We start from the raw sequence: 22,887 nt of genomic DNA, 5'->3' as shown, positions 1-22,887 counted from the left end.
AGTCTTAGTCTTTTGATTAACACACCATTAACACACCATTTAGTCACATCTTAGTCATGTGAAACCTTTTAGTCTTAGTCTAGTTTTAGTCGACTAAATACCAAAAGAGTTTTGGTCTAGGTCTAGTCTTGAATCTTTCAGCCTTAGAACAGTTTGAGTCGACCAAATATTAGTAGATTTTACTCAAATATAATGTAAACAACTTATCTGTTGTGAAAACGTCCTGCAAATTGTGCAAAGTTGTGCAAACTGGTCTTGTTCTCCTCATGTGTAACTGCTGCTGCTGACGAGCTATGGACAAAGACGTTTACCTGTTAAGTTCTTGGCGTTGCATCATACTTTTTTCTACATAAGTTATCATTCTTTTACGACGATACAGAATCCATAAACTTGGATGTCGGTTTTCGGCCAGTGTTGTATTTTCTTTTGCATCTTGCCTTACCCGTCTCATCCTCTTCATCTGGAGTTTCTTTTTCAACCCACCGTACATCTTGATAAAAAAGTTACAAAGTTTGGCACATGTGGTGGCGTCAGACTGTGCTGCTTTTCTTTCGTTATTTCTCCTCCTCAGCTCCATCCTTGCTCTTCTTACTGTCCATATTCTTGTTTTTGTAACATAGACTGCAATAATAAAGGTTTGTGTTCCTTATTATCCTCTGACCATCACTGCTTCACGAGCACATGCACAGACTTGTTGTCAAGGTAACGGATGGCTGCGTATGAGAAAAAAAAATGTCGGACAACGTTATCAGCTTTCGTAAACATTTCAAGTTTGAAAAAGGTTCAGTGATGGGTATTTTCCATCATGGTCATCAATGAAAAAATTAAACTGCAAAAAAAACTGAAATCTTACAAAGTGTTTTTGTCTTATTTCATAGAAAAGTGTCTTTTTGGACTAAATATGAGCCACATTTACTTGATCAGCCCAGAAAAGCGTCTAATTTCAAGTTATGTAAGCCAAAAATGAGGTCTAAATTATTTAAAACACGTAAAAAAAACTGGCATTGGGGTTAAAGAAATGTGCCTGTGAAAACTAGAACAATGTCCTAATACAAGCACAGTTTTCTTACCCCACTGGCAGATTTTTTACTTGTTTTAAGCAATTCAGACCTCATTTGTCTTTAAATAACTTGAAATAAGACACTTTTCTGGGCTGATCAAGTAAATGTGGCTCATACTTAGTCTAAAAAGACATTTTTCACTGAAAATGAGACAAAAACACTAAGATTTCCTTTTTTTGCAGTGTACTGGTCAACAGTGGGATATATTGGTTCATTTCCAAACTTTAATAACCTTACAGACATCTTTGCAGACTGTCCTCGAGCTGTATGTGTTGGAGGATTATGTACAATGTTTGCAAAAATCAATCAATCAATCAACCTTTATTTGAATAGCGCCAAATCATAACAAACGTTATCTCAAGACACCTTACAAAAACATTTACAAGTCTAGACCCGTAAATGTGAATAAAATTTTATTAGCAGAAACCCAACATCAAGACAAGATAAGGAGTCTTATCTTCTCTTAATCCACCATGAGTACAGGACTTTGCAGCATTTAGCAGGTTGCAATGGCAAGGAAAAACTTCCCTTTAACGGGCAGAAACCTCGGACAGAACTAGACTGATGGATTTACAGACTTCAAAAATCTAAACAGGCACTTTATGAAATCACAAGAACAAGTGCCGGATGATATATAAACATTTTAGGAGACTACAAGTTTTGCATTCTTGTTACATTTTTATTTCACAATATAATATATACCTTCTCTCAGGCCACAGTCAGTCTCTGGAAACCCAGATGGATGTGAAGCGCCTGGTTAGCAGAGGCAGTAATTGGAGTCCCTCATGAAGTTCTTATTATTTTTATTTCAGAACCTTACACACACACACACACACACACACACACACACACACACACACACACACACACACACACACACACACACACACGATGGGATGAAGTATGTGTGGCTGCAGGAACACTGTCATCGCTCCCATCATCCTCATGTGTTGTGGCGTCGTGTTTGACTGTGAATGACTAATTAGCAACACTGGCATCTGCTCTCGTGGCTCCAGTGAATCACTCTGCCACCTCTATTTCTGAACCTGCAGCTTGAGGAGGCATCAGCAGCCGAGTTAACAAACCATCATCGGATGTGTCAGGCCCCGCAGACAGAAATACTGCGGACCTCTGCTAGCACTTACACACAGACACACACACACACACACACACACACAGTGGCATAAAATTAGGAGTGACCTTGGAGGAAACGCTTCTACTGTGTATTAAACCTCATCACGCCGGTGTTGTTGTGTTTGTAGCTAAAATAAACATTTTAATTAAAAACGTCAGTTATTTCTGGAGGCATACGCTTCGTTGCGCCTCTGAGAGATGAAGTATATCATACATTCGACTGTCGTTGCATCAGAGGAGATCACACAGAGGTGAAGCTGCTAAACCTCTGTGAAATTTACCTTTCACATAACTACGTTAATCAGAGTGATTATTTGCCAAATAGTCGCTGTGCCCTTTAAAGCCCCAAGCTGACCCATTAATAACACAAGTCTTTGTCTGAGCCGCTGTTTATAGAGGGGTCAACAAGACGTGTGAGCCGGCGGGGCTCCTCATTATGAACAGCACTGCTCACTGCTCACTGGTGGCACCCACATGAGGAATGCTCGGCCCAAACCCACCCTTTGTGTCACCAGTCTCCACTCCCACACCAGTCTAGACCAAACTGTCCCCTGCAGACACGCTGGAGACTATTTGACAAATAAAGGACATGACAGACTAAAATGTCCCAAATATTTTCAGAGCTGAGCGTAACATGATGTTATGTAATATTCCTGAAAGCCTGCTGAATCGTCTGCTTTGAAAGATGCTAAATTAAAAAAAATCCGAATTAAAGCTGCCAAACCTCCTCTGAATTCAAGCTCATATTTGTTTTCTATTCAGTGCCTCCGGGGCTAAATCTCATTAAGCTCTCCTGGCTCTGTGTTGGGGTTTTTACAAAGTGCAGCCAGCACAGAGACACAACATCTGGAGGGTTCAGCGAGGGACAGCGAGGGACAGGCCTCAGTCTGGGGAAAAAAAGGACGTGTTCAATCAGTAGAGCAAGTTTGCAAATCCAACAGGGCAGATTTTTTCAGCACACACACAAACACTGTCTCTCTTTGTCCCTCAGGGTGTCTGGAATGTGACACTGTTATGTCAGGACAGGCTCAAACCTGCTCCCCTCTGTGACAAACAGTATGGAAATCAGATAACTTCAAGAGCGATGCTCTGATTTCTTTTCTCAAATAACTTTTATCCTTTGAAAATTCTCAGTAGTTGAAAGAAATGATCACAGTGGAAACATTCAGGAGGAAATGCCCTGACACTGTTGGTTTTGTGTGCCCCCGGCTGTTCCGCAGGGCTCACAGTGAAGCCTCGCAGAGAAAACCCCGACTCGCTCCGCTGCTCAAGCTTCAGATGAATGCAAAGTCCTGTTTAGCTAACAGCAACTGTTCCCACACTGCCTGTCAATCCACTGGAGGTGTTACTTCCTCAGCGCTCCCTTCATCTCTGTCCTTCCTCTATCATCACACATCACAGCAGCAGCAGCAGCAGGGAGGGCTGGATTAAGGTTAATTAAAAGGATTAGGTGCAGAGGATTAATAATAAGACACAGAGACTACATTAAATATTGTTCATTTCAGCTCCATATATTTACCTCCATCAAGGAGGTTATGTTTTTGGGAGAGTTTGTCTATTTGTTTGTCTGTGAACAACATAACTCAAAAAGTAACCAACGTATCTTGATGAAATTTTCAGGAAATGTTCAAAATGGGATAAGGAAGAAGTAATTACATTTTGGAGGCGATCCAGATCACCGTTTGGATCCAGGACTCTTTTAAAGGATTCTGTATGTTTATGAGATGGCGTTGTTTTCACCATATGTGTATATAACTCCACAATAAATGGTCGGATTGCTTTGCAAAACAATACAAGACAAGGTCATGATAATTTCTGACAGATGTAGAAGTACGATCCAGATCCTGCCAATATTCCAGATGCTAAGATCTGGAATATGAAATATGTTCTGGGTCATCATCATTTTCAACACTGTCAGGTAACAAATTATCATATAAACCTGCAACTAACACCAGATTGTAGCAGACAGTCCTCTGAAAGCGAGTATAACATTAAAGTAAGACTTCAAGTGTTGCGTGACAATCACAATATGCTTGGTGGAGTTCTGCGCTCTCTGAGTGCTTCTCTAGTATCATTTGTAAAATAATGCTCTGCAGGGAAGCAAATGCAGCACATATCATCGCTACTTACCCAAGAAATCAGTGTCAGGCTTTCAGTCTTCTAAAAGTGAACTAACTTACCTGTTACTCCTCCCGTTGAGCCAAACGTTTTGGCTAAAAAAGGTACAACTGTTGAGGTGAAATGAGGTGAACAGGACCGCATGGATCAGTGCTGCACCTGATTGAGTTTTCTGCCTTGTTACTGTCAGAGTCCGTGACATCTACTTTCCATTCATCGGTCCATAAACGCTATACTCTGTATCCTGTGTTGCGTTGTGCGAAGTGTTTTCTCCACATGCCAGCCCTTACTTTGTAGATTTCTCTCTCAGACATTGTTTGTGTCTCTAATCCAGCAGCGTGTCCAGAGATGGCACAGGCGTCCTTAGAATCTGATAAGCCACACAGAATCCCAACACCTTGACTGACTGCTTGCAAAGCATACAGTCTAGACCTTCTGTTTTTTTAAAGTGTCTTGAGATAACATTTGTTGTGAATGTGGGCTATGTAAGGAGAGATGGAGAGATGCTAAAATCAGATGTTAGGGATTGTGTTTCAACAGGCTGTTAGTAGCTTTCTCTACACTCAAATGTAGCATATTACTTTTGAGAACTATGAATTGTATGTCTCACGCCTCAAAGACATGCAAGAAAAGTGCCCACCCTTCCCATTTCTTTGATAAGTCTCTCTTCATTTATGTAGTGCTGTAAAACCTTAAACCTGTTGACTCCTGGTCTGGCTCTACTCATTATGTCTGTTTATCATCATTGTCAGGCTTAATACAAACTGGTTTTGACATGGTTTGTTTTACTTTGAAAGTTACTGGGTGCTTTTAGGTCGTTTCTGGTCATGACTTCCTGTCCCACTCAGTTTTTCCGACGCTGAATTTGTGTGTTACAGCTCTGCGTCCAAAAAAAAATAGGATTTCTGCTTATTGCTTTTGACTTGACAGACCAGCCACACAGCTGGACCAGAGCGGATCCACTAGATTGACAGATTGACTTGAATGGAAATTTTAAAGGAGGATTACACTTTCCAAAATCTCAATCTCCTGCTTTGTCAGAGTCAACTGTTAGCAGGTATGATCCAAACTTCTTAAAACTGACCATCCTTAAACTAGCATGAGGTTCATTCAAAGTCTCCTCATGGCTTTGTTACTCTGAAACAGGCTTGTAGAAGGCTGGCCAATCAGAGGGAAGGGGGTTTGTGGAGCAGAGAGTCTTAAAGGGACAGCAACTTAAAAAAAGATTTTCTAAAACACCAGCACAACATTTTTTATATTTTAAATTATATACATCTACTACTGGTTTAGGGATGGGAACCTTTAACATTTGAAAGGATACAGTACCAATGCCCTGTACCTGGCAATCGGTATCAGTACTCAATGGTTATAGGTACTTTATAGGTACCCATAGGTACTTTTGTGTGTGTTTACGTGGTAATAAACAGGAATTTGTTTAATAATAAAATCTCAGAGTTTCTCATTAACATAGTTTTTTCTCAGTATATAAACTTGCAACACTGTGTTCATGTCCAGCCTGGACAATCACCTTCTCTTCCACTCCCTCACAGTCACAAGGATGCGTTGAGGTACCTAAACATGGTACCGTGTGATTTCACGTCATTTTATTGTTACTTGAAACTACAGATAGAATTCAGTCAGTACCTATAAAGGTACCTAATTAGGTATCCATCCCTATACTGGAAATCATTAAAAAAAACCAAAGCCCCCTTTAAATGTTATGTAGTTGTCAAAAATACGCACAATGATGCAGATTGTTGCTCCTGCTTGGTGATCAAAAACTAAACAAGAGGCTCATACAGAACACAGCCCACACTTTAGGCTTTATTTTTGAGGCTTTTATAAAAGTAAATCTGTATAATGTGTGTTTTTTTTTTTTATGTCTGTTTCTCCAGGCCGACACTGACGATGACCCACAGGAACCTGACGGGTAGTTGCAATGTGAACTGTGGCTGCAGAATCCACGAGTACGCTCCGGTCTGTGGCTCTGATGGCATCACTTACTTCAATCCCTGCTTGGCTGGATGCAGCACTGTGGGCAACGACAGCACGGGGGTAAACACACACACACACACACACACACACACACACACACACACACACACACACACACACGGAAATGCTATTATAATAGCTTCATTGTTGCAATGTCAGAATTAAACTCCATGCACTTGAAGAATGATTCAAAAAAAAGTCTGATAAAAGGGATTTTGTCAAATTTTTCTCAAAGAAACATAAATCATACTGGACACACAAAAGACCGTTTACATACACTTGTACACAACGACATGTCAGCCGCACAATCCCCTCCCAAAACAGGAAGTGTCAGACCTCCACCACAATGGCAGATGGGAAGTTATTACAGTACGAGGAAAGGAAATCTCTAGATTCTTTGTTTGGATCAGTGAGGAGACCATCAGTGGTGCCACCCAGTCTGTGTGTGTTTGTTTGTGTGGGTTTTCACGAGGGCTCCAACATCAGCAACCTTTTGATGTGATCAGCAAAATATTTCAGTCATTTTTGAGAAGAAGGAGCTGGAGCTGGAACTGTTAATTAACAGAAAAGAAAGGAAATTCACTGTCATGATTCTTTCCAATCTTTGAAGAAATGAACTGAGTGTTTGCCAGACCTTACAGACAAAGCATTACTTGTTTTTAATCGTTTTTTTATTTAAAACCTTAATATGTATATTTTTTTGTGTTTTTTGGGCTACAGATCAGGAACTACACAGACTGTGGCTGCGTGCAGAGTAGACAGGTCATTACGCCATCCTCAGGCGGTCAGGTCAACCAGCTGCAGCTCGTCATCGTGAAAACCTACCTGAACGAGAACGGATACGCCGTGTCAGGGAAGTGCGACCGCACCTGCAACACCCTCATCCCTTTCCTCATCTTCCTCTTCATCGTCACTCTCATCACCGCCTGTGCCCAGCCCTCTGCCATCATCGTCACACTCAGGTAAGACAACCTTAGCTCACCCAAAGGCTGATTTATTGTCTCTGTTTAGACTCTGTGTCTCTGTCTTTGGTGAATCTGAAACATTCCCACGCTCTGTGTCTCCCCTCTCAGGTCTGTTGATGAACAGGAGAGGCCTTTTGCTCTCGGCATGCAGTTTGTGCTGCTGCGGACTCTTGGTAAGCTTCTGATCATTTGCTCTATCGTTGATTGTTTATCAATGGCAGGGGATTGAAAAGTTCTGGATTTGAGTTTGATGAAATAAATAAATAAATTTCACATTTCATACTTTCACATTGCTTAGAACAACAGTGGTACAAAATAAGAGAAAATACCTAAACAAGATTTTTTCTTTATTATTTCCTTTATTTTTAATCATTTTATGCTGCATTCATTGATTACTAAACGTTCTTATTTCACCTTATTAGAGATGCTGTGGATATCATTTAAAGTGTGAACAACTTTGGTCTCAGTATTGATCCCTGTGGAACACCGCAAGTTACTCTCCCAGAGTCTAATTCAGTTTTATTAATTTTAACATTGTACTCTACTTTGTAAATAACTTCCTCGCTGTTGTCTTACTACACCTCTTCTATAGTAGCCTTTGAGTTTCTGTAAAAGTAGGGTCTTTTCTGTCATAGCTAGCTAAGTTAGTCAGTAAATGCAGCAACTGATTGCTGTTTTTTTATCCACAGCTTTGGTTTCTTCAAAACCCATCTCTGCTAAAGAGTCAAACCCCAGTAAGGATCATTGAGTTACTATGAAAGGCAATATTGATTCCTTTTGAAAGCAGTTTATGAAAATACCATGGCTTTTACTTCTTGGAGCATAAATAGTTGATGTTACAGGTCAAAAAGGCTCAGAAAGACAGTGATTTGACGGAAAGACATGCAGCTTGTCGTGTCTTTCATTGAACTCCCTGGTCTTTTATTTTTCTCCAGCTGGTCCATTTCTCTAACACTCTGGTTTCTTCAGCTGCAATATTCTCCTCTTAACATCCTGCCATTTAAAAGCAACTCTGTAGTGGACCTTGGTGAACTCTGGTGTAGATAAGTGTAAAAAAGCCCTCAGGGTGAGTGAGCTCTGCTGTAACACGCCTCTGGTCTGCTCGGTATGTACATAAAGCTGTCACATCGCCTTCTCTCAAACTGTTTCAACGTGTGTATCAGGGTCAGGGAAAAAGCATGTGTGCTTTTACAGTTTGGTCTGAAAAATGAATAATCAGTGTATTATCCCATCTGATGCAATCCTGGAGTATGGCTCTGCAATCATGTTTAAAATTCAGCTCATGAGCTTGTGTTTCTGTGGCGCTGAGCCAAAGAGGGGCTGATTAAACACTAAAACATTCACACCTCTGAGCCGGCTGTTGATGGTTGGGTTGGTTTGATTTATTGGTTTAAAAAAGGAGTATTATGCTAAATTCCAATGAAAAGGAAGATTTCTGATCCTGGTTGAACAGTGCCACCCAGTGGTGGAGTACAGGCGCTGCAGTGCACTCTGCTTCTGTAAGTTTGTTCTCTTTGTCTGTGTCAGATCAAAGTCAGATTTTCATCAACTTAATTTTTTTTTTTTTAATCATCACTTGCAGGAAGTTAGACTTTGTGAACTAAACGGTTTTATTCTCCAGATTTTAAGATTGTGATCTCTCCTTTCACAGCCTACATCCCCACACCCATCTACTTTGGCGCTGTGATCGACACCACCTGCATGCTGTGGCAGCAGGACTGTGGCGTGCACGGCTCTTGCTGGGAGTACGACGTCACCTCCTTCCGCTTCGTCTACTTCGGCCTGGCTGCCAGCCTAAAGTTTGTCGGCTTCATTTTCATCTTCCTCACCTGGTACTCCATCAAGCACAAGGAGGAGCGGGCTGAGCGCTGGCGCCAGCGCCTGCCTCCCCTCGGCACAGTCAGCGAGCTCATCTGCCACGCCGGCGGCCACAAAAGCCACGCTCGCACCCGCTCCTGCCCTGTCTTCATCCTGCCGCGGCCCGATCCACCTGCTGCCCTGCTGCTCAACCGCGGCCACAGCAGCCTGAGCTGCCCTGGCAACGCCCTCAAAGCAATAACCCCACCCATCCTGTTGCCGCATCATCACAGAGGCTCTGCCCATGTCTGAGAGCTACAAAGCCTTCCTCTGGGCTTCATCGTGACGTGCCTTCCTGTTTGTGTTTCTGCACCACCGATCGGACACCAGGCAGGGTTCGAAACCTGCTGTTTGACTGACAGGCAGAGACACAGGTGTGCCCACCTCACCTTAAGGGCTGCTCATCGTCGTGTATTGTAACAGGAGGCTGACGGATGTTCCTTTACTCTGAGCATATCATCAGCTGCAGCAACACAGACGGTCAGACCTCCACCTCAAGGTTCGGACGATGTAAAGACGTCACATGGTGCTACTGTTAGCGGGCAGGGCATTACAATCTCTGAACAGACATCTAAAGCACAAGTGACAAACCTGTACTATGCAAGATCCAGTGTACAGCTCCTCCGTACTCAGTACTGTACAGCTCCCTCTGTTCTCCACCTGATCCTCCTCTGTCTTCCCTCCTTCACTCACCCTCCATCACGTTTTCAGCTGACTCTACATTTTGTTACAGTCTGAGCTCTTCACATATCAGCGATCTCTTCATAACTAAGCCATTCCATCGTCTGATTTCTCCTCTTTTTCCTTCCTTTTTCGTAACAGTGCCTCTCAGGCTGTCTCGGCCAGTCCAGTATACGAAGCTAGCTACCAGGTGACATGCTAGCTACTGAAAAAGCCAGTCACTGTCCTCTCTGTGAGCGACGTTATATCCTGCTTTGTTTTTCTTCAGCTTTGTGTTCAGGAACAACTGGAGACAAAGTCCTCGCCTTGGAAAGGTAGTCATGTAGCTTAAACCGACAAGCACCAACGGTACCGTGTTTAACAACGTCAGGGAGCAGGACATCTTTATTTCCTTTTCTCATCTCTCTCACTGCATTTCAAAGTGTTCAGGAGAAAGGATTAAGAGTGGTGTCTCGTCTCTGACGGTGTGCTGAAGATACTGTATGTCCAAAAACATGTGATCTTACTTGAAACTGGAAACAGGATAGACTCAGAACACGCTGCAAAAAGCTTGTTTTCTCAACAAATTGAGTTACTACAAAGTGAAATGAGTTTAATCTAATTTATTGCATCAATCAAAAAGAGAAAAGATGCATCACTTTGGGCTTTGTGTAACAGCTTCTCCATTCTAATGGTCATCAGATGTACATAGTAGTTACTTGTAGATTAGGCTTTAATAATTAGTGCGGAAAGCATGTATAAAAAACATCAAATCAACTTTTATCAGTGGGAGTAATCTGATGTGGATTACTCTGTTTCTGGGTGTTTAGGGCCCTCTAGTGGACAGAGAGATGATTGTGTGAAGGCCAGTGAATGTTGCTGTTCGTCAGACTTACTGTACAGTGAGATTCTTGGTTAAAAGGTTAAAATTTAAACTTAACCACTGCACTGAGTTTAGCTCTCCTGGCATAAATAATCTACTGAATGCCTCATGAAAGCTGTAGACAAAGTTACATTCAGAGTTTGTTTCACAGCAAAGGAATTTCTGATTTCCTCGAGTATCTCATGGTACCTCATGGTACCTTCCTTTTCAGTAGAACAGGAGGTGAAATGTGACACTGATATTACAAACTACACACAGGCACATGTTTTGAAAAAAAAATATTTTAATGTTTTTGTCTTAAAAATGAGTTTAATAAAGTCATTTTATTCAAATTTTGATCACTTTTGATTTCAGATGTTGAAACTTTACAAAAATGGAGAATCTGCTGCAGTGACATATTTAAAAGTTAATATTTTTGACCAAGATTTGTGGTGTTCTGCCAGGTTAAGATTATCAAGCGTTAACAGCAGTGACTGATTTTAGTACCCTTTCTGACGTAGTACCTCAAACGACATATTCAGTAGTGCTCATTGTGTAAATACTGACAAAGCAAATGAAGCGTATTATCGAGCTCACGCGTAGTTAGGAGCATATTTATGAACTAACCCCATCCATTGTAGACTAAAGTATAAAAAATTAAGACTTTGAAAAACAAGAAACAAAAAGGTGGATTTGTGTTGCGGTACCTGAACAGTATTACTCACATGGGGAGTTTTATTCATGTCATGTGGGGAGGGAGTCGGGTTATTACAATGCTCTTTTTTTTTGCCTCTGTCAAAAGGACTGACAATATTTTCTACCCAGAATGCCCCTCTTCTCCACGCCTGTGATGATTCTCTGCCCGCTCTTGTGTCCGTCCTCTTACTCTATACAGGAGAAACTGATGTGGATCCTCAAATTTGTCTTTAATTATGTAAAAATTTGTGGCTGTTCATGAAATGTGAACACAAAACAGCATGATACAGTAAAAATATGAATGGTAAATAAATTCAGTCTGTGGTCAAATTCTGTTCTTTACCCCAAAAATCGGTGAAAGTGATGCAAACCAAAGCATACACTTTTTGTGCAGGACTGTGCAGAGAATCATCCAGTCCAACCTCATGGATTAAATCCACAGTCAACGCAGAGTTGCTGCCTTTCCTTTACTGTTAACTTCCTTGGAAGCGTTCTGCTGCTCAGATGCCTGGATCACTGCTGACAGACGACTTCTGGTTGACTGTACATCGTTGCTTTAACTCATTTCCCTTTTGTCAGTATTTGAACTGAAAGTGATTTTTCTGGACAGAACAGAAGCTGCATTCTGGAAGTTGAGCTCTTATCGCTTTTGTTCCTCAGGAGCAAAAGTCTAATTGATGTTTGTGAACATTTGGTTTACAAATGCCTTGAATACTTGATATTTGTCATTAAAAAAATGTGAAAAATCAACTTTTCTGATTGTGTTTTTTTCTTCACAGAGACAAAAGGCTTTGTTTGGTCGGTTGAAATGGTTTATTTCCGCACAGTCCATGGCTTTCCTGAAACCACACTTTGTCCTCACACCGTCTACACACACACGCACACTCACTGTTAAAACCAGTTTTCAACACTCGAACCGTGAGGAGAGATGAACAACTGACAGAAATGTGACACAATTTGCCCTCCATGGTTCAGACGTACAGAGTGATGATGTGACTGTGTCCAACACTAAACTCTGGATTATCAAAGCACTACATCGTACACCACAAGATCAGCTGATACCACCTGATTTCTCCACACAAAACTTTTCCAAGAGCGGCTCTGATTGTGTAAACATTTGCTTGTAATTAGTAAAGATTTTAGTTATGTTAAGATGAATATTCTGCTTTTGTTAGCAGGTGTAAAAGTTTTCTGGTAAAACAAAAGCATGAAACAACAGACATGAAAACTGATACATGACTGTCTAAACAGTTACTGTTGTTGGATAAAAGTGGATGGAAAAAAAATATGCCAAATCAAATTAAAAAGTTATAGATTTAAAAAATACTTTCTATAAACTAGATTTGTTGTCTTCTTGTTGATGTGGAGTCTATAACTTTTCCCAAGAAACAGTTTTAAGTATAAAAAAAGCATTTCAATTTAAATAAAATATGAATTTATGGACACAGATTTCATCTCCTCACACAGTGGAGGGAAAACATAAAAGTGCATTTGGGGTCAAATGTTGCATTTGATTCGATATGTGAGCCAGCAGTGTTGGTATGGAGTGCCCTTGTTGCCAGGCAGATTTGAGATTATTTATTTTAAAGACTGGAGAGTACCTAAAGCTAACGCTAACCACTCACTCAGATGTTTTCACCACTCACACTTGTTTTTCTTAAAAACATATATTAAAAACATCAATGGTGTTATCTGTGTGGGATTAACCCGTCTAATCCCGTCACTCAAGTTTAGCTGCATTAAGGCTTTCTCTGTTCTAAATATAGATTCAAAAACATAACACTGTTTACTAATAAGTGTAGGCACCTGTAAAAAAATAAACAATAACTTTAATACTCATACAACTCTGACTGAGGAGACATCACTCGCCATCGCTCCTGGCGAGCTCATCACCCAATCACTGTGTCTCTGCGTCTCTATGGTGACCAGCAGCTCATTGGCTCGTAGGTCAGTGCCTGCGTCTGCCTCAAAGGGTCTGATTGGAGGGTGGAGGCAGAGAGCCACTGCCCTCGTAGTCCAAGTTGAGAGGCAGCGCATGCAGTATGAGCCCGACACTCTGTGGAGTGCCGCTCTGTGAGGGTGGGGGGCTCCCAGGGGTGCTGCTCTGCCCATCAGGTCTCAGAGTCTGTGGAGAGAAAGGGAGGTAGCCTTGGGCTTTGAAAATGTCCTCCTCTTCTTCCAGGTCAAGGCCCAGGCCTAGACCCTGAGGGTCAGTGTCGAATCCGTGCTGCGGCTGCAGGCTGTGCGTGCGCAGCAGTCTGTCGTGTCTCGTCTCCAGCTCCGTCAGTCCGTTACCACTGAACACGTCTCCCTCCAACTCCTCCAGCTGCTGCGCCCACGTGTCACTTTGGAAGAACAACCTGTCTCTCCTTGGAGCTGCCGCTGACGCTGACATCACAGACCCCCCAGGTCTGTCCTTTAGTTTCTCGGGAAGCTCGTTGACAGATTCCGGTTTCCTTTCCAGTGTGGACCTGGGAGTGGGTGTGGGTGGTGCTGGTGGCATTGTGCTGGGGGCGGGGGTGGTGGGGTGGGCCTCTGGTGCCAACCCCGGCCAGACGTCGCTGGTTGAGGCCGACTCTTCTCCGCTGCCCTCTTCGAGGCCTCCACCCCCGGCCCCGGAGCCCAGCTCTGGCAGGGTGGAGTCGTCAGGCTCATGAGTTTGGTTGGATTTGTTCAAAACGTGTCGCAGTGCAAACATATTATCTACATCCTTCTGGAAGTTGGCCCAGTTGTCTGGGCTGGGGCTGTAGTCAGGCCTACATTCATAAAGGCTTTCGTTTATGCTATACAGATCCTCCAGTCCCTGCCAGTTCACCTCCTCATCCGTCAGGTTGGGCAGCTTAACCCTGTCGTCCGTCCCATACGGGCTGTGAGCTGCCAAACAGAGAGAAAGAGAAACTTTAGAGACGACAAGCAGAGAGAACAGGGAGCTCTTTTCAGGTTCAGACACCATGCAGTCATGCCCAGCCTCCTGCTCTCATACAACAGCCAGTTCTTAGAGGTTTGGTGCCTCAAGTAGCCACACACACACACACACACACATACACAAACACACAGCACCCATACAAGCCAAATGCTCAAGCCATGAGTAGTGCGAACACATGCTGTCTTAGAAATTCAATTCAGACAGACTGAAAAGAGAAAAAAAAACATTTAATAATCCATCACAAAGACTAGCACATGGAGCAGCACAAGAAAAATATGATGGCAAAGTTAACCAAAGGCCTGGACACGATTGAAATGCAAAGTGAGGCAACCTGGAATAAAACGAACTCAACATGAAAAAGAAAAAATGCTGAAAAAAGAAGAAGATGCTGAGGGGAAAAAAAAGAGAAGCTTGCTGCTGAATGCTGTGACCACAGAAAACAACAAATCAGTCTATCAGAAAGAAAGGCAAATTAAAACAAATCTCAGCAAAAAGCTAAATCAAGATCCTGCTTTATGTCTGCAAGTGAAAACCGAGAAGAAGAAGCGTGGTGCTGTTTTAAGTCGTCGGGTAGAATCAGCTTTCGTGTGTGTGCTGCTGCTAGAGAATGGAGATGGCTGAGAGACTCACAGGAAGGAGAGGCTCGGTCTCCTCTTTGACCACTTTCGGTGCTGCTGCTGCCTGGTAAGCAGGTGCCAGAGACACAAGTGGGAAGGGAAGAGATCAGTGGGAGCACAGAGAGGTCAGAGCAACTTGTGCGTCCGTTCTACCACAAACTACTGGCCATGAGCAGATGTGTGGATGTGATGAGATGTGTGTTTGTGGGTGTGGCTCACATGGCATGGTGGGTGATGTTAAAGGAATAGTTCTACCATTTAGGAAAACTTACATGTTTGTTTCGTTCTGGGAGTGAGATCAATACCAGCAACTCAACAGTTCATGAATGAAACTAGTAGCTTGGAAGAGTTAGCTTAGCATTATAACTTGAAGGGCTGGAAAACTGCTAGTTCGACTCGTGGTAAAGAAAGTTTGTAGTAGTTGTTTTTTACATTCTATAGTTTAGAGTCAGGCCAGCCCTGACCTTTTTTTTAGACCTTATGCTGAGCTATCTCAACTAGCCCCAAGTCCCCTGTAAAAACAAAATTTTGTTTATACATGCCAATTTCAACAGTGTACTAAAGCTAGTTATTTTTTTTCCTACAGATACTTATGCTAAGCTAATCACCTTTGCAATTGTTTTTCACAGTTGAGTCAGACTAGCTTATTTTGCCTGCAGTCAATCTTTATGCTAAGTGAAGCTAAGCTGACAGTCTTTAATACTAATATAATGTTTCTAATCGACCAATAACAAGTAATCTGGTCAGATTATCTGTAAGAGCACAAATCGTCATTTTTTAATGTTTGTATCTTTTTTTGTTCATAGCACAGTGGGGCTAAGCTCAGCTAAGCTAACTGTATCTGGCATCAGTTTTGAATTGACTTTTAGACAAGCAGCCTGTTTACCACCTGTAAACACATCACTTTTAAAGTTTTTTGTTCATGATATAGTGACGTCATTTTTTGTTGGCCTGCTTCCAGGCTTTATGCTAAGCTAAGATGACTCTCTGGGGCTGTCTCACAAGTACTATTTGATTTTATTATTGATACACACAATTACACTGTAAAACACAAATCATCTTGATTTTATCGTAGCTCTGATACATAAGCCAGACTAGCTGTTTGCTATTCCTTCACTCATTGCTAATCTAAGCTAAGCTAATTGTCTCTAGCTGGTGTATTAAAAATGCTTAAAAAATAAAACAACTGTATGAACCATGTGGTAGAAAAAACCCCCCACAAACTTTTTATTATGTTTTGTTGCAAGCCTCTAGGTTTACGTTAAGCTAAGCTAAGCTAAGCTAAGCTAAGCAAACTGTCCTGGCAGTTGTTTTAAAAAAGCACTGAACAATAGAGTAGAGGCAAGCCTATCCAAGAGTTTTTGTACAAATTAAACTAAAACCAAAACAACCTTCATGTTTATAAGCTAAGCTAAGCTAAGCTAGCAACATTTGGTCCAAAGCTTTCCATTCAGTAGACAGACATGAAAGGTATTGATCTTTTGGATCTCACTGAAACAAACACAAAATGTTTTCCAAAATATCGAACTACTCCTTTAAGACTGGAGATGGAATGTGATGCATGAGTGTGGGATGATACAGTGTCATGCACTGTCATTCACGTGCATTTGATGCTTGGTGGGTCTTTGTTCTGAATGAGCCATGCTATTATAAGAACAGCTAAAGGGATCAAATTTATGGCTGTTTTGACACAAGCAGCTGCAGATGTATGGAATCTGTTGCAGTGAATACCTGAGCTGCTGATTATAAATTCAAATAGCTGCAGGCTGACATGACATGGCAGTTTTCAGAGAAGGCAGATGGTGTGCACAGAGGTGACAACAAATGAAGCTGCTTTTATGAGAGAGAAAAAAAAATCTGTTATGATTTGTTAGCGTGCCCCCCGCATGCAGCCACAGATCAAGCGCCAGCACTCCATGGATGGATGGATTAGTGGGAATGAGGCGAGTTTGGCCCATGCAGATGTTAAAGAAAAAGCCACTGAAGAGAAACAAAAATTGGTGGATACCTGTGTGGCTCAAAGCTTCCTCCTTCTTTACCTCCTGATCGGAAAAATAAAAGCAATCGGTTGTTAATGTTTTGATTCAAAGGAGATACTAGAGGGAAAAAAAAAGATCATTCACACTGAAGATTTCTCCATGCACAGCTGCTAGTCCCTATGGAGAAATGCAATTACTGGATGATCAGAATGAGGAGAAGAGAAATGTATGTGCAGGGTTTTCAAGGTGGTGGATTGAGAGATAGGGATCAGAGCTGAGTAGGCTGTGATATGTAGAGTTTAGCTGGGGTTTCCCTTTCAGAGTAAAACACACAGTCAGCCCGGTCAGGTGATAATAACGGCTGAGTCACATGCCATAAATAGAAGTAACTGCTAGATCCATTTCATCAGACCAGTTAAAATTTAATAATCTATCCTTCCAACAAAAACATCACTTGATGTAACCACAACAGCAATTTCATCGGTTCATGGAGCTGGCATCACACAGGAACGAGGGCAGCCAGTGCGAGGCAGAGATTTTCGGCTGCTATGTGACGTGTGTTGGCACCATTCTGACAAGTCCAGAGTGCCAGCGCTGAAACACAATCAGTTTTCTCAGAGCAGCTTGGCTGCTCCGGTGCTCCTCTCTCCAGCTGGTAATTACAGACATTAAATATTTTACCCTCAGGACATAAACAACGCAGCTGGTTCATGCCACACACGAAAGCTACAGCTCGGCCTTGCAGGCTTTGGTCTCCTTAACCCTCTCCATCCTCTTTTATAGGGTACATCTGCTCTGTCAGAGTGCTCGGACTGTGTGGTTGTAGTAAAAAACACATAGCGGCTGATTACAACAGTGATCCATGATGAGCTCAAATAAAACGACAGCCTCAATTGCCTTGATGACAGCATCCCCCAAATAATATCTCTAACACTCACTGAGTCACAAAGGGGATGAAGGCCAGGATGTGCAACTCTAACAGGGTCCTCTTTCTTATTAAGTACAGTAATAAAATGCAAACCACTGAAAAAAGTTTTCAAGTGAGCAAAAATCCTGGGCTGGGAAAAAAAAGTCAAAGAGAGTGAAGAAAACATTTAACACACATAATCAACAAATCACTGATTTCTCGACCTCCACCTGAAATTTCAGCAAACATCACTGAATGAATCCACCCCCAAATGCATGCAGCATGCAGATATTTGCAAACACACACACACCACTGAGACAGAAACAGATTTAAAACACAGAAGAGAAGCAGACTGAAATAAACAGTGAATACTTCTCCACTGCACAGCTGATCTTTAATCATCTGCTGACTCTTCTCTGTGCGTAAATCTGCTTCAGTCACTGTTTGCCGATCAACGACCTCTACACCCAGTGTAAAAGTACACATGACGAGCCACTTTAAGACAGGTATGAAGTGAGATTCTCTGTTTTTTTTGTTTTTTTTTACCTGTATCCAAGCCTTTAGGGCGAGGGTTACACTGCTTGTAACCCTGACAGCTCCTCATCTCCATGAGCTGGGCATGTAGAGAGTTAAGAACCTCCCGATCAACTGCGTATACAGCGTTGGTTAGCTGGACAGACGAGAAAAAGAAAACAGGTGTTTAACTAAGCGTTAAGTTTTGTTTTATCCACATTACAGACATATTTACTTCCATAAGGTGGGAGGTGAAACTGCTTTCAGAACGTTATTTTTGAAGCTTTTAATAAGGGAGCACTAAAAACACAGACAGAAAGGGAGCACTGATGACTGACTGCAGACAGATGTTCACACACCTGGTAGGGATCACTGTTGAGGTCAAAGTACTCCAGGAAGCCAGTGGAGAACTCGCAGAACAGTGTGTTGTGGGACTCGTTGATGGTTCTCAGACACCAGTAGGTGTTGTTGTTGGAGCTGGTGCAGGCACAGAATCCACCCACTAGACAGAAAAAAAAGATGATTTCAGGGGGAGTTTCTAACATCTGCTAATAGACAACAGATAATAAGGAAAAGCTGTTGTGGTGGTGAGTGAACAGTGGTGAGTGAATGCTACCATCTTAACAAATTGGGTGTCATGTAGTGTCATTTAAATCATTTATAGGATTCAGAAGAGATGTTATGAAGCCCAGTGATGGTGGCCACTAAAGCTGGGATGATGTGCTACTCTTGCGATTTGATTATGATTTTTGGGGTGTTGATTCAATTTTAATTGTGATTCTTTGATATTTACATTTTTAGCGTTTTTTAATCTGCTTTTTTTTAACACCAGACCAAGTGAAAAAGTAAAATGATGATGATAATGTCTACAGACTATATCAGGAGCCATATTTTCCCATAAAATGCACATCACGTGAGTCAGGTTCACCCTCTGCTGGAGAAAAGTGGTAACTTTTTTCTAATCCAGTTTATAAACAAAGACTGAAATAAAAAAATGACAATTTTTTTTTACAAAGAATCCCGATTTTGATATTGTCTAACAAAAAATCCTGATATATCGTTTTTTTTATTTTTCTCTCCCACCCCTAGTGGTCACCTTATTGCAAACTATGGCTAACTAGCTAGCTAAAGGCAAAGAGGTGCAAGCTCTAACATCTTTAAAAAATAAGTTGTATTATTGTTATGAGGCTGTTAAGATGCTAATGTCTGCTGTCGAAATAGGCATTTTAACATAGGACTTTATGGAGATTCACTGTCTTTTGGAGCCAGCCTCTGGTGGATATTTAAGGAACTGCAGTTTTTCTGCTTTTGAATTTTCTTAAACTTCCAACACCAGATGTTGCTGTTTTGTTCAGGCCTGTTCTTCTTACACAAACTAGTGTGCAGTATGGCTTTGTGATGAGCTTGATGATGTCAGTTTACATACGTGACCAGAGGGGGGCAGTCTGCCAGTGGTCGTTGTTATGTGTGAAACAAGTGAGGCCCGGCAAGCTGCAGTCGTCTCCCTTCTTCAGCCGCTTCTTCTCCTTCCTCTCCTTCTTCCTTCTTCTGATCTCGTTGTACAGCTGAACCCTTCCATCAATTTCCTGCACCGCCTCCCTGTTGCACAGAAATGTGAGAGAATTTAGAAAAAAAAGGAGCGTAATGTAACAGATGACATCAGTGTCATCCTTTCCTGTAGGTCTGCAGCCGCGGTGGTGGGAGATCTTCAGGGGACTTCCAGAAGGCATCACTGATGCCAGGGTATGACAGTCTGTTTACTTTCATGTTTAAGCTCTTACTTTGTCCAATTTTCTCTGGGATGTCATTCTAGCCACTGTCCCCTCTTCCTCCCTTCCTGAACACAGAACAGGCACTGAGAAAAAACAGCTGCTTTGTATTGGCATAATGTGTTCCCAATGTTTCCTGGTGCAAGTTGATCGCTGTGTTTGAGGGATTGACTGATTTCCCCTCTGTTGAGTCACTCTATCTTTCCATGCGACTCGATCACTTCCAGGCACAAAGAAGATGGGTCCCTGCCACACATCTGCTTTGTCATTTTAGGTCTATTCAGGGAGCAAATACTGAATAAAAGTGTGTAAATAGCATTTGTACTTTTATTGGTCGTTTGTGATTTAGGGCTACAAAGACATCGGAGCGCACACACAAACCACACACATGCTGGATTGATCATGTGGGGACTACAGTTATCTACATGAAGGTGAGCTTTACACGTCACATGCAGGGATCATGCAAATAATGAGCAACCTACAGCACAACATCTACCATGGGTATGAAACTGGATGAGATGCAAGCCAGGGTCAGTATTCATCTACAGGGAGCGAGGGAAAGCTGTCGTTTGAAGGGGAAGAAAAACTCACTTAAATGGATGGAGTTGATCATTCCTGCTCCTCACTCTCTCTGCTTTTCTGTCCCCTTTGCTATAATAGCTGGTTTATATAAACAGAGACAGAGACTAAGGACCAGACACAAAGCTTTGGGGTTTTGCATTTCGGGGATGGCATCAGACAAATTCAGAATTAACTGCATTTTGTGTGGAAACAACAGAAAAGAGACACTTCTCAGTCACTTACCCTTTCTTTCCACAGTCACACTCGTCTGGTCGTGTCCTCTTCAGGTGGCCTCTCACTTCCCGGAGGTTTTTGATCTTGTCTTGAAGGGCTTCAATCTAAGAAAGAAAAGTGTATCAGTCAATTTTTCTTTATGAGGATGAAGCAGAGAGATGAACCTCGTGCATGCTTACTCACCTCCTGATCCACGTAGCTCTTGTGGTCTTTCCAGGCTCTGGAGGACTGATAGATCTCTCTTTCACAGTGAACGCTGTCATTCATCAGGATAAAACACCTGAAACAGAAGCAGGTGAAACCCTTCCATCATACGCTGATCTTTTAAAGACTGACAGTTAATACAGACACAGCACTGAGGAACTTCTTCTTACTTGTGTGTGACCTTCACTGAGTTTGGGTAGCCCACTGTGTTAGTATCATCTGCCAGCATTTCCTCTGAAGCATCATCAGTCCCCAAATCAAACTCAGGATCTTCAGGGTTGTAGTGACGCTTTGAGATGACACGGCGGCGTACGGCTGACTGATCATCTGCTTGAAGGTCCACATCATATATCTGACCCTCGAACTCCACTGACAGAGACCTCGCTTGCCTTGTGTGGACAAAACGTGGCCGATAACCTGCAACAGCAAAGTGTTGGTGTTAGATTTCTGGAGTTGCACCTTTTTTGAGACACACTAGAGGGCAACAAACAACCCCAAACCTAACAAAACACTCACACAGGGAAACTTCCACGAGACAAATTGCAGGACTTGTTTCAGGATGTTTGCTTTTTCAGTGCATCTGCATCCTTTCAGAGCATAAATAATCCATTACAGGAAATCTAGCCTTGAGCATGTGCAGACTTCTTTCTCTCAAAGTAGTACTGAGAGATAGACGTCAGTACCATGTTAGAAGTAATGATAAAAAATGTGTTGCATGTTGACTGAAGGAGTCTGATCCCTGCCAGATCCCTTCCTGTTGGACGGAGATAATCCTGCACATGTGTATAAATAATTCTCCATGACTTTACATGACTTCATGTAACCATACAGCATTAGATGAAGCAGTAACAGACTCATGTGAACTCACGCTGACTGGATGAGAACTGTCGATGGGAGCGGCGCTCAGCCCTGGGAGGTTTGAAGACGGCGTCACTGCAGTCGCAGCCCCTCTCTCTGTTGTCGTAACTGCTGCGAGGCTTCAGGCTGCGGGCCCTCTTCCTAGAGCCTTCTTTGGGTCCGCCTTTACACTTCTGTATCCTCCACTTCCCGGTGATCTCTTCCACACAATGCCATTTCTGTTAACCACAGCAGAGACAACAGGGAGGGACACATTTCAGAGATGAACTGTTTCTTCATCCTCCCACACCAAATGAAGAGATTTCTACAAATTAGAACAAACCAAAGTGTATTTGATGTTTATCTTTTACATGATCCCACATGTTTGCTCAGTCATGGTGAGGTTTTATAGTTTAGCTGATAAGTGTTGAAGATGTGAACAATCAGACTAACTGAATCCCAAACAAAGCCTCCACTTTGCAGCGACTTTAGGATCTCCTTTTGAAAGAAATGCTCCTGACAGATATATCGGGCAGATCTCAGCCTGTGGGAAAGAATGGCATCCGAAAGCAGCTGGATAGATAAACCAAAACGACCACATGAGATGAGATGGGCCTGTCTGGTGTCTAGAAAATAGAAGAATGAGCCCGTATCACTCTCAAATTGAGTCAGTCTGCGCCAAGTGCGTCACCAGAAGAATAAACACAAAGCCAAGCACTTGCGTACATTGTCTCTTTCTCAACATCCAATCCCACAAAGAACATCCAGGCTTGCTCGTGTGAGCAGCAGCGCTGGAGTAAATGCAGGAAACACATCTGCAGAGGGACATGCAGATGATCAGGGGTGAGTGTGGGAATGAAGGTCCAAACAAAGGGCCATAAGACAGATCAGGTTTCATTCAGGAGGCTCATATAGTGATGGAGCTTACAGAGCTGTTATATCAGCATTAGACAGGACGCGAGGGACAGAGAAGCAGAGACGGAGAAATGTGT

General features: G+C 42.3%; 2 protein-coding genes across 4 annotated transcripts in view; one reads left to right on the top strand and one right to left on the bottom strand.

The window, feature by feature from the left end:
* The window catches only part of slco5a1 (solute carrier organic anion transporter family member 5A1), a 50,440-nt gene extending 39,421 nt beyond the window's left edge, over window positions 1-11,019 (top strand). Inside the window, exons 7-10 of the mRNA XM_074693066.1 lie at window positions 6,209-6,368; window positions 7,029-7,270; window positions 7,382-7,446; window positions 8,925-11,019. Coding sequence (XP_074549167.1) covers window positions 6,209-6,368; window positions 7,029-7,270; window positions 7,382-7,446; window positions 8,925-9,382 — 925 coding nt within the window. The 3' untranslated portion in view covers window positions 9,383-11,019. The remainder of the gene's footprint in view (window positions 1-6,208; window positions 6,369-7,028; window positions 7,271-7,381; window positions 7,447-8,924) is intronic.
* Window positions 11,020-11,978: 959 nt separating this feature from the next.
* The window catches only part of sulf1 (sulfatase 1), a 101,881-nt gene continuing 90,972 nt past the window's right edge, over window positions 11,979-22,887 (bottom strand). For 2 of the 3 annotated variants that reach the window (XM_074693062.1, XM_074693063.1), the window contains 9 exons: window positions 21,927-22,134; window positions 21,229-21,475; window positions 21,038-21,134; window positions 20,864-20,958; window positions 20,651-20,719; window positions 19,717-19,889; window positions 18,650-18,792; window positions 18,324-18,447; window positions 11,979-14,222 (listed from right to left, as the gene is read on the bottom strand). In XM_074693062.1, coding sequence (XP_074549163.1) covers window positions 13,315-14,222; window positions 18,324-18,447; window positions 18,650-18,792; window positions 19,717-19,889; window positions 20,651-20,719; window positions 20,864-20,958; window positions 21,038-21,134; window positions 21,229-21,475; window positions 21,927-22,134 — 2,064 coding nt within the window. In that variant the 3' untranslated portion in view covers window positions 11,979-13,314. The remainder of the gene's footprint in view (window positions 14,223-18,323; window positions 18,448-18,649; window positions 18,793-19,716; window positions 19,890-20,650; window positions 20,720-20,863; window positions 20,959-21,037; window positions 21,135-21,228; window positions 21,476-21,926; window positions 22,135-22,887) is intronic. The other variant, XM_074693065.1, reaches the window with a different exon arrangement.

This window comes from Halichoeres trimaculatus, unplaced genomic scaffold, assembly GCF_033239565.1.
Source record: "Halichoeres trimaculatus isolate MK-OKI-2021-1 unplaced genomic scaffold, fHalTri1.1 fHalTri1_scaffold_18, whole genome shotgun sequence".
NCBI classification, from domain to species: domain Eukaryota; kingdom Metazoa; phylum Chordata; class Actinopteri; order Labriformes; family Labridae; genus Halichoeres; species Halichoeres trimaculatus.
The sequence above is the reverse complement of the archived record's forward strand: the minus strand, read 5'-3'. Positions and strand labels throughout refer to the sequence as shown.